General features: G+C 38.6%; 1 protein-coding gene across 5 annotated transcripts in view; it reads right to left on the reverse strand.

Moving 5' to 3' along the window:
* The window catches only part of LOC149840081 (long chain base biosynthesis protein 1b-like), a 39,658-nt gene that overhangs the window by 22,346 nt on the left and 5,126 nt on the right, over positions 1 to 12,186 (reverse strand). For all 5 annotated transcript variants that reach the window (XR_016431385.1, XM_090003026.1, XM_090003028.1 and 2 more), the window contains 3 exons: positions 6,612 to 6,705; positions 6,455 to 6,527; positions 6,124 to 6,256 (listed from right to left, as the gene is read on the reverse strand). Coding sequence is in view for 4 of the 5 variants with exons in the window: in XM_090003026.1 (XP_089859152.1) it covers positions 6,124 to 6,256; positions 6,455 to 6,527; positions 6,612 to 6,705 (300 nt within the window). In the remaining variant the exon portion in view is untranslated. The remainder of the gene's footprint in view (positions 1 to 6,123; positions 6,257 to 6,454; positions 6,528 to 6,611; positions 6,706 to 12,186) is intronic.

Genomic DNA, 12,186 nt, shown 5'->3' on the forward strand with positions numbered 1-12,186 from the left:
TTTTATTACACCTTCGTGTGTTTTTAGCCCTTTGTTGGCTTTTGCTCTCTTGGTCTAGTAGCTGAACACACTTGTCTTGAGTGTTTTTATATGTAGACAAGACACGTTGATTCACACCATGGTGTGTGATTTTTAGCCTATGTTGGCGTTTGTGTCCTTGTTCTAGTCGCTTAAGATGTATGCCCATGGTTGGCTTATTTCACTCATTTCAAGTGCTATCATATGTAGACAAGAGATGTATTATGTTTTAGCCCATGGTTGGCTTATTACTCTTGTTCTAGTAGCTGAACATACTTGGTTTTAAGTGTATTTTTTACGTAGACAAGAGATATTTTTTAGTCCATGTTGGCATGTATTCTCTTGTTCTTGTCGTAGATGCACTTATTTCAAGTATTATTATATGTAGACAAGAGGTTCTTTTACACACCTTTGTGTGTGTCTTTGGCCTTTAATGGCTTTATATTCTTGATCTAGTAGCTTATACACTTGATTTATGGGTTTTGGAGGACTAATGAGGAAGATGTTTGTAATGGATAAACTATTGTTGAAATTTGCAAAATTTCATTCATGACTTGTGTTTTTCAAGCAAATCATATTTTTGATATGCATATCAAGTTGATTTCTTAGCATTTAATCTATATATTAAGTGCTTATGGTTTTTGCCACCCTTATATGCAAAATGTGTATTAAGTATGTCTTTCATAAATGATTTTAAAACCTTGTGAACTCTTGGGTTTATTTTGCCTAAAGTATGTTTGGAGACTTTGTTTCTCTTGTTTGGCACTTCATTACATGTTTGAAGCATGTTCATTAATGAGTTCTTTGAGTATTAATTCATTTCATGATAAGTATATGCATATGCTCTTTATGGCCTTTTTGGGCCTTCATTCAATAATGTTTATGTATATCATGCCTCTTCGTAGGCTTATTGTGGTGTCCCTTAGTGGACTATTTTGTTATTCCCCATTATGGGGTTATATTTGTCCAACGTTGGACCTTATGAATGCATTATGCATTCTTGCAATTTATTTCTGCATAATTTGCTTCCGCTCATTTTGTTTTAACATGATGTATGATTTTGAAACTTTGGTGTCATTTCTGCATAATTTGCATAACTTCTAACATGTGTCATCCATAATTATGCTAGTTAGAAATGTTCCATTTGAGTAAAAGTGCAAAGATATGTTTTACTTGTTTCTTTGTTGTTTTTCTACCGGATCGCTAAGATGTGGAACATTAGGTACATCATGGATTCGATCGATGGTGAATTGGATTTGAAGACCTAGCTCAACTGTCATGAAGATGGAGCTTTTTCCTTAAAGATTTTTTGAAGAATTGAACTATGTTTCAAGACTTCCCTCTGTTTTGAAGAAATGTTTTTCCAAACTTTCGGGTTTTTCCCCGCAAAGTTTGAGGGGGGATGTTAAAATATGTGTATTATCGACATTTGTAATCTTGTATATATTTATATTCATATATATATAGATATATATAGATATATATAGATATATACATATATATATATGAATATAAATATATATACTTTATTTCACCCAAAAGGGTATTTCTGTAAATTCCTGTTTTACGCATATTCCATTTTGGAATAATGCTTGTAATTTTTATTTTTATTTTTATTTTTCTTCTTTATTTTTCTTCTTTTTCCCTTTTTATTTTTTGGCTTTTGCGCCACATAGGGAGGCTCCCCAAAGAGTCGTTGGGGAGCCTCCAACGGTCACATATGTGACCGTTGGGGGCTCCCAACGACTCTCTTGGGAGCCCCCTTTGTGGCTCCTTCTTATGCTTATAAATAGGGGCTCTCCCCTTTGTATTTTTGTATCCTAGAGGGAGCTTATGCTCCATTGTAATGGGGTTTTTACCCCTTCTCCATTATTCTTCAATGATATGCAACTTATGACTTTATGTCATATTTTTCCCTTTTTATGGGTTTTATGTGTTAGCACATTATGTGCTTATGTTGTTTCCCTTTAATGGGTATATTTGCACTTCGCGTGCATAAGTATGGGTTCATTATTGAACCCAATGTATTTCAAGTCACTTTCTAACAATAGCGGCTCCAGAAATGCCTCCTTTGAGAATAGGTTGAAGAACATCTATAATTTGTTGAAGCGAAAGAGATTCATTTGATGACGAAGGTCGTTCCTCTGATTGGGATGCTAAAGCCGCGGCAAGAAATTTCTTCCATTTGGGACAAAGGGGTTTGATATGCCCCGGTTCTTTACAAAAATGCCAAGTTAATTTGCTAGATCATTTCCTCCTTGCCCTTGATTTTTGAAATGAGGTGGTTTGTAGGTTTTCAAATTATTTCTGGGTCTTGACACAGCATTAACCACTTCATAATCACTTTGAGACGGTGTAGCAAGGATACTTGGGTTATTTTTACTAATCCTCATACGTGTTTCCTCACCACTTAGCTTGGTGATGACATCTTCAATAGAGGGAGATGTGAAAGCGGATAGGAGAGAGGACCGAATTTGCTCAAATTCGGGTCTAAGACCATTTAAAAAGTTAAAGAATCGATCTTCCTCTAGTTGCTTGTGTCTTAATTCAATAGCTTCTCCGCTCCATTTTGGTTCGAGCATAGCAAGCTCGTCCCAAATAGATGATAGTTCGGCAAAATATTCCCGAATGGACAAATCGTTTTGTTGAAGAGTCAAAGTTTTCTTTTGGAGATAATACTTGTGAGATAAGTCCCTTGAAGTATACATTTTTTCAAGGTACAACCAAGCTTCGGAGGCTCTTTTAAACTTAATGATGTTGGCATTGATCTTGGTTTCAACGGATGAAAAAATCCAAGATAATATTTTGAAGTTCTTCATTTCTCACTCATCATGCTTTTTTGAATATGCTTCTAGGGCCTTTTGTCTATCTTCACCTTCAAGAATCTTAATATCACCTTTCTCTATGATAGAAAGTTTGGGTTCGGGTTCCGATATGGAACCTTGAACGTATCCCCAAAGGCCTTTCCCTTTGATATGGGCTTCCATATTGCCGGCCCAAACATGGTAGTTCGAACCACTAAGTTTAAACCCAAGGGAGAAGTGGGAGTCTTTTTCACCCATTAGAGAGGAAAAACGATAGAAAATAATGCGTATCTTAAAGGATTTTCAAACTTTTCTTGACAAAAGTTGCTTCTAAAATATTGCCCAAAGTAGATGATTTACTCCAAAACTTCACCAACTTGAGGGCACGATTTTCGAGGTACTCCACAAGTGGCGATATGCACGATCCTCCTCCTTCAACGAGGCTCTGATACCATGTGAAAGTATCTTCAACAAGATACTTAGATCAAGACCTTAATATTCTTGATAATAAACCCGGCACGAATACACAATAAGAACACTTTAGAACACTTGTGCACAAAAGCACAACTCACAAATAACTCACAAATGCACAAAGGCATAAAATAATGGAATCAATTTATTGAGCACTTGGGCTTTGACTCAAAGCCATGAGAGAACACTAAGGGGAGAGCCCCTATTTATAACCACACAAAAGGAGCCTTGGAGGGGCTCCACTCATAGACGTTGGAGCCCCTCCAACGGTCACAAATGTGACCGTTGGAGGGGCCCAACGTCTATTTGAGTGGGCCCCCCAAGGTACCTTTAGGTACAAAAATAAAAGAAAAAGAAAATTAAAATAAATTACAAACACATTCATAAAGTGAATGTGCGTAAAATAGAGGAAAAGACTAAACTACCCCTACGGCTAAACAAAATAGAAATATATATTTTATATATATAATAAGTAGATACATATATATATATATATATATATATATATTAATATATGTATATGTATTACCTTATATATATAAAATATATATATTACATTAAGTGATTAGATACATAATTTAACAAGGGGGAGCGGAGCCCCCTGCCGACACAGTAAGTGACAGGGGGCGGAGCCCCCTACCGATGAAAAGAAAGGAAAAGGAGAGGGGGAGAAGGGGAAACGAAGAAGAGAAGAAAGGGGGGAAAGTGTACCTGAATGTCGCCGGCGGCAGCGGCGGCGAAGGGAGAGAGTGCAGAGACGGTGAGGGGTAGGTCGTCAGCTGGCTCGCTGGAAGGAGTTTGCCGGAGGGGGGAAAGGGTCGCCGACGACGGTGGCGGTGCTCGGCAACGCAGAGGAGCGAGAGAGATCGAGAGGCGGTGAGGGAGACCGAGAGACGAGAGGGGGAAGGAGGTTTCGAGACCCCCCCCCCCCCCTCAGTCGCTGCGTGCTTTTAAAAGCACGCAGCCGACTGATTTACCCAGGTCGGATCCGGGTCCGGATCCGACCCGGATCTAATCAAAAAAAAAATTCCGACTTTTACAGGCAAGATACTCGAGTTGGGTCGAAAGACCAGAGTATGTAGAATGGGTCTTCAGTTAACTACCCCTGATGTACTCATTCGAACCGCTGACTCCTGTCAGGAGAGAGGACAGGAAGGTACAAAAACTTCGATGGACAAGCCATTAATGACTGTTACGAGCAAAAGACTCGGTTTCCCCAGTCATCGGAGTTAGGGGAAAGGGACTACCATAATTATCCTAGGTGGTAACTCTCCATGTTCAGGATGCATCCATTGTTTATGCTGCTTTTGGGATTTCTCTCTTGGTCACCGACCGTCTCCTTTAGGTGCGGACTCAGTCAGCTATCCGGGTTATCTTAAAATACATAGCATAATAAACCCCCGGATCAGTCTAGGTTGTTTCTAGAGTCGTGCCTTGTGCGTACCCACTTGGCCAGTTAATATCGAAACATAATTTAAATCCGATCACACAATTCGTTGAGTTATGCACGTATGAAAGCTATAGCATGCAACGGGTTGCAATACTCATGGAATTGTGTGTGTGGTTGATGTAGCATCGTATTTTGCTAGTTAAATTGTTTATGCAGTGCTTTGCTTATAATAATTAGCCTACTTGTGCCAGTGAAATGCTTGTAATAGTTTTAGCATTTTGCTCACGATAGTTACTCCATGAATCTGTTGAAATTAAATTGCTATAAAATTGTCTGTCTACTTGACATATTAAATTATTCTGCTTAATTATGTTCAATATTGTCTTGTTTGTGCACCTACCAGTTTTTAGTAGAACTGACCCATTTTATGGATAGGTAATACAGTCTAATACAGTCTACGATGGCACGATGGCGTGATGAGATCAAGATAGAGCTCTTTCCCTGACGTTTCGCTCCTGAGGACATGTTGGTAAATTTGGTATAAAGTGTATTTCAAAATTTCTCTTTTTATTAAACCTTGAGTTACTAAAACTGTTTTAGTAAACTTCTTCTTGGTTTCAACAAACAAATTCGCCATCATTGAAATTGCATTTTAAAACCATTTGATTTCGATAGTTGTGCGGAATTCGGTAAAGGAAAGTTTACGCTATAATGCGCTCAAGGTCCATTGACTTGTGGTTTTAAAAATATTATTTTTCGCTGAAGTACTATTTAAACTCTAATAATTGTATGATTTCAAAGCTTTCTAAACTATTCTAAAAGTTACAAGTCCTGAATTTTTGGGGCGTTACAGTTGTTGTTGTTGTTTTAATGCCAACAAAAATTACTACTTACAGTACAGAAATTTTAATCCTCCCCCACTTCTCCTTCATTCAGTCAGCATATATATTCAGGCTATGTAGTAGGGCTTGTAAACAAGTGAACGAACTGAGCCTGAAGTGTTCAAGCTTGGCTCATTATTGTGGCAAGCCAAGCCGAGTTTGAGCACATAATGAGTCTGAGTTAAACAAGTCGAGTTCAAGCTGGCTTGTTTATAGAAAAAATACATTGTTTCAGAGCTGGGAGAAATAGGATTACAAAAAAAAATACATGTAAAATATGTTTAAAATATATCTAAAATATATTTCTTACTACCTAATGAGTTTCTACGAGTCAAGCCAAGCCGAGTACCTATTGTTCATATTCAGCTTGCCGAGCCTATTTTACAAGTTTGAACGAGCTCTTTATGACCTGAACACGAGCCGAGCCATGAGAGGCTCAGTTTATTTCCCAGCCCTATTTATTAGTCACAAAAACAGCTACATTCATACCATGCTCATTATTGAAGTTTATCATTCCACAATCAATGAACATGCTAATTGTGAAAATATCCATACTCACACAATGATAAGGTCTCCTTTCTTGCAAAATGCTGGAATTGTGCTGAAAGCAGCTGAAATCCCATAGGAATACAAAATCGAATCAGGAGTTCTCAAGAAGTTTGCAATTCGGGCTTCACAATCAAGGTGTGTATCTAAAGGCAAGCAAATTGTAAATTGATTACAATAGAGATACATATAAAATAAGTTCTGTATAATTATTCTAATACCACTAGCTGGTGAAAGCAAGCATGAAAACTCACGAATAGTAGAAGTGGTCTTCAAATGAAATTTCCATTTTTTCCTTTCTGAAACAAATTTCCTTAACAAACTGAGATAAATGCATAACATACCTATTGTCCCATAGAAACCTCGAGGTCCACAGGACCCAACACCATACTTCTCCAAAGCAGCGGTGCATGATTCCTGGAGTACAATTGGAGTTATGATTCTTTTCAACTAAGATTTAATACAATTTCATTATAAAAGAAAATACAATGTTTTCCTCACAGTTAGTTTTTCATGCCCGATTAGTCCAAGATAATTGGCTGACGCAAAGTTCACAATTTCCTTGCCATCAATTATGGTATGTGGACCAGCAGCACTGCATAGAAAAAATTCCTGAACTGATGAGTGATATTTCTAGATTCCAATCTTTATTAGGGAAGTCATAAGATATAGATGCTACACACACATCCGCACACACAATCACACGCATGCATGTACACACACACACATGAACAAACTTAATCAATCTAAAGCTCTACAATAGTGAAAAAAACTCTTCAAAATCAGTGAAACATGGCTTATCTGATGGCCAAATTAATCTGTTTGTAAAAGAAATTTGTATCAGCTGCAGTCGAGATCTGGAGTCTCATTAAAGAAAGAAAACTGTAAAGAATAAGACTGAAGGAGCTATTAAAATATGTAATGATATATATATATATATATATATATATCCAGGGGTATATTGGTCATTTCCTTGGCTGTAATAGGCACAGTCTAGTAGGGATTGCACAGTAGTTTTATCCTTTTATTTTATGTTTTTTGTTTTTACTATTTTACTATTTTACTATTTTTCTATTTTTTAGTCAAATGACAGTTGGAGGCAGTCCAACAGCTAGCTGGACTGCCTCTCATTTTGGCTCTATAATAGAGCCCTCTAGTGTGTTGTATTTTTATGCTTTTTCAAGCATATTTGAATAGTATATAAAATCCTATTTTTTTATAGTGTCTCTTGAGAGATTTGTGTTTGGTGATTGTCTCTATTGTGAGATTGTAGTTGATCCATTAGAGGTCTTTGTGTATTTGTGCTCTCATGTAGCCCTTAGTGGCATTCTCTTGTGTTTGTTGACAACTTCATTTCAGGAGCAAATATCCATTCCAGGGGGTAATGAGAATACAGATAGTTCGCTCATAACAAACACTCAACAAAATGTTTCGGGAAAAAATTAACAAGTTACTCATAAAAACAAGTAATTGAATAAAGAATATCCACTGCTATTCATTATCATCACGTGTATATTAACACTTAATACTGATATGGCATTAGGGTTTTCCAGACACTCTTGCATGGAGTCTAAAAATATAATTTCAGGAGGATTGGTAAGATTCAGTTTATTGTGTTCCTTAACAAGACTCGCTCATTGGATGCCAAGCTGGCCAGCTGCAATCCAACCCCAACCCAACTGAACTACTTCATGTTTCATGCAAAAAAAAATACTTTACGATCATGGTATTATATTAATTAGATTCAGATCTAACTGATTCTATTTGGATTTGGATTTTGCTGAAGACATAGTGACCAATCTTAACCGATGTACAGATCAGGATTAGGATATGTGTCAATCTAATCTGAATCCAGCCAACAAACATAAGTTCAAGCAATTTGAAAACCAATGCAGAAGTTCTTTCTTGGTCATATAATCATTGGATCCCCTTATCATGAAAAGGCACGGAATCCAAGGTATAATGAAAATAAAAAATAACACTAAATTCTATTAGACAAATGAAATCCAAATGCCGTAACATAATGCATTTGGATATAAACAACAAACATATCATAGACAAGAGAAAGACCCAAGAAGTAAAAAATTAATAATTTTATTAATAAAAAATATACGGTAAAATTACATGTTATCCTCACTACAAACACACTCATACACACACCTAATCTACCCATCACTCTCTCACTTAAACACACTCTTTATATAAGAGAGTGAGGGAGAAAAAGAGAGAGAGGAATACCTCCTCCAAGTAGCCGTTTGGCTAGTGTTAAAGACCCACATGTGATCAGCTGGATCCACTCCTAGGACCCACCCAGTTGGAGTGCCGCCCAGCTGGGACTGCACACACACACACACAGAGAGAGAGAGAGAGAGAGAGTCCCCCACTTCTTCCAAGATTCTCTAAGAGACCCACCCAACCTGGAGTCCTTCTCAGGCCGGGACTCTGGTGGGATGCCCCACCCCAGAGTCCTCTCTAGGATGGATTGTAGATATGTATTTTACTCTTTTAGCTTTCCTTGTTTCTATAATTAGGCATGTATAGTTCCTTATTTTTTTAATGAGATTTATTGATTTAAACCTATAAATTTCATTCTTGGTGTGTATGCGCGATTGCTCTCAGAGGGAAAGACTCTACTCCCTCAACTGTTCATTCATCCCAGCTCATTACCAACCCATCGGAAATGTATGTCTCCCTTCCAGTCGTGCCTTCTACCTCGATCCTCGGGCCCTCCAGGCGAGATCCCCATCACTCTCCCTATCATTTTCTCTTAGCTGTGTCCCCCTGCCCTAAGGCACACCCTAGCCTCTCATCCCCCTTTCACCCCGCTTGGTTGTGTCCCCTACCCTGGGACATGCCCCTCTCACCTTACCCGCATAGCCATGTCCCTACCGGCGACACTTCCCTGCTTGCTACAACGTGTCTGACACCTACCGAACATGCCGCCCAGCCCTCCGTCGTGGTTGTTGTTGTCGTGTCCCTGCCTCTTTTGTTGCTGCTGCAACCCTGCCACAACCTAAGTTTCAACCCGGCCCTAGCCATGCAGGCCATGTTCCTTTTCGAGCTTGGATCTGCGGTCCAAAAGGCCAAAACCGATCCTCTGGGAATCGGATTCTATCTTTTGGTATCAGAGCATTGTTCCTGTGAGACACGCCGACCAATAGACTGCCCGATCAACATAGCAAGGGCCCACGCCCTTCCTGCTTCCGTTCAGGTACAATTCGGTGGGCATGTTAAATTTCTGAGTTATATTTTTCAATTTCGTTGCATTGGATTTTATCGTGCAGAGTCCTAAATCAGATCCAACACTGATCTAACTCGAATCAGGAGGATTCAATTTTGTTTCCTATACCCATGATAATTTTTGGGTGTCCAAAGAGTTGGACCACAGACCCAAAGGCTTTGTAGACGTGTGGCTGAATTTTTTTCGCAACCTACACCAAGCCGAGTACGTATTTTGGTGCAACCTAGGTACTTTTAGGAGGGTCTGACCAACCTAGGTGCTCGACCGTTGTTTTGGGACGTGTTTGTCTTGTGAACAGAAGCCCCACGCTTACTCAACCGTTTGCGCAAGAGGCACTACTGGTATCGTTACCATAACTCTTTTACTGTATCACGGCCCAGACCAGTGCTATTAAAAATGTGCCTCAAGGAGCAAAAGGCATGCCTCACCTCAAGGCAAGGGGCCTTTTGCCTTGAGGCGTTAAAAAAAGCGTTACTACCCCAAGTCGTACGCTTTGTACGCTATGAGGCATACGCCTCATGACAAAGCATGCCTCAACATGAGGCACACACTATTTGTAAGGTCGGGTCAAATGGGGTTAAAGGCCCCTTCTCTCTCTCTCTCTCTCTCTCTCTCTTGTCTCTCTTTGTTCGTTCTCTCGGGTCTCGGTTGCAGCGAGGACAAGAAGAAGGCACAACCCCAACCAGGTACACCGCCAGCGTGAAACAAAGAGACCCATGGGAAAATGCAGGGCCCATGCACTGCCTATGTGGAAGTGCATTGGACCCTGCAATTATCCATAGGACTCACCATTTCATATGAAATGGTGAGCGCATCGGGAGGGGCGAGGAAGCAATTTTATATGGAAAAAAGGCAACGCATTGGTTTTTCGAACTGCAAGCCCCTTTCTCATGAAAGGAGATTCCCTCTCCTCCAATGTAATAAACAAGCCCTTAGTTAATCATATATACATAGACGACAAAGACAAGAAACATTCAAGCAAAAATCTCTTCAAAACAAGTCATAGAATGAATTCTCTCGAGTTTCAACTTAGGGGTATTCAAATGCACCCACTTATCTAGAAATGCAGGATAAGGTGAGAAATTGCACTTTAGAGCACAATGCAATAATCCATTGTATCTTGGCTTTCTACATAAGTTGGTATATTGAAACAACCCTATTAATATCATTTGGCAGCAAAGAAAAGTCTTACATATGAAGTGAGAATTGATAAAAATGCAAAATGCGCCAAGAACCATGATTTATTAACGAGCACACATACCAAGGCAAGAGCTTGCAACACGAACTTGTTTATAGAACAAAGCAGCAGAAGCTATGTCACATAGGTGTGGATGCAGCAATTTCAAAAAACGTAGGTACAAGGGTGTGGATATATATATGTATATATATAAATATATATATAAGTAACCTACTCTCACATACTAGAATTCATAGTTGTAGGTTGCATATTCTCAATTAGAGCTCATAGATGTAATCAATATAGTTTATTTGATAGAAATCATGTATTGGATTGGATCATGTTTTTTGGACATAAAAATAGATTTTTTAAGTCATGAAATTTTGGTACACTGTGAGCTGTGTAGGAGAAAGATTGATATTTTATGTCTACAAGAGACCAAATGGGTAGGTGAGAAAGCAAAAGTGATAGAACCTTGGGGATATAAGATTTGGTATACAGGAATAAATAGGAATAGGAATGGAGTAGGGATTGTTATGACTCATGAGTTTATACATAATGTAGTTGAGGTTCGTAGGAAGGGTGATAGGATTTTACTTATTAAATTAGTATTAAGTACGGATATTATTAATATTATTAGTGTTTATGCACCTCAAGTAAGTTTAGATGATTCCATTAAGCGTCAATTGTGGGAAGATTTAGATGGAGTAGTACAAGGGATATCTTATGGAGAAAGGCTTTTCATCGGCGGTGACCTTAATGGGCATGTAGGCATTAGTAGGGATGGATTTGAGAGTATCCATGGAGGCTATGGTATAGGAGAAAGAAACGAAAGTGGAGAAAGGATTTTAAATTTTGGTTTGTCCTATGATATGATCTTAGCAAACACTGGGTTTAGGAAGAGGGAGTCTCACCTAGTAACATTTAAAAGTGGGGTTAATACGAGTCAGATAGATTTTTTCCTACTTAGAAAAAGAGATAGGGGTTGTTGCATCGATTGTAAGGTTATACCGGGAGAAAGTGTAACTACACAACATAGAGTCTTAATTTTAGATCTTAGAATTAGACAATGCCGCAAAAGGGATAGACATAGGATAGATCCTAGAATTAAGTGGTGGGCACTGAAAGGAGCTAAACAAGGAATGTTTGTAGAGCGTGTAGTTCAGGAAGTTGATTGGTGTCTCGAGGAGGATTCAGAATCAATGTGGAATAAGATAGAGGGTGGCATGAGAAAGGTGGCTAAGGAGGTATTGGGTGAGTCTAAAGGCGGTGCAACGTGGATGTCAAATTAACTATTAAGGATACATCGTGGTGGAACGAGGATGTCAAATTAACTATTAAGGTTAAAAGAGAGTGTTATAGAAATCTAAGTAAGAGTCATGATAATGAGAATTTGGAGAAGTATATGATAGCAAAGAAGGAAGCTAAAAAAGTAGTTTGGAACACGAGGGATAAGGTATATAAGGAGGTTTATGACAAGTTGGATACCAACGAGGGCGAGAAGGATATTTATAAGCTTGCAAAGATGAGAGATAGGAAATCGAGGGATCTGGGTATGGTTAGATGTATCAAAGATGAAACGCAAAGGGTTTTAGTCAAAGATGAGGAGATTAAGGAGAGATGAAAAGATTATTTTGATAAGCTATTTAATGAAAGTC

The sequence above is a fragment of the Nuphar pumila genome, chromosome 4 (genome assembly GCF_984573655.1).
Source record: "Nuphar pumila chromosome 4, dmNupPumi1.hap1.1, whole genome shotgun sequence".
NCBI classification, from domain to species: Eukaryota; Viridiplantae; Streptophyta; class Magnoliopsida; order Nymphaeales; family Nymphaeaceae; genus Nuphar; species Nuphar pumila.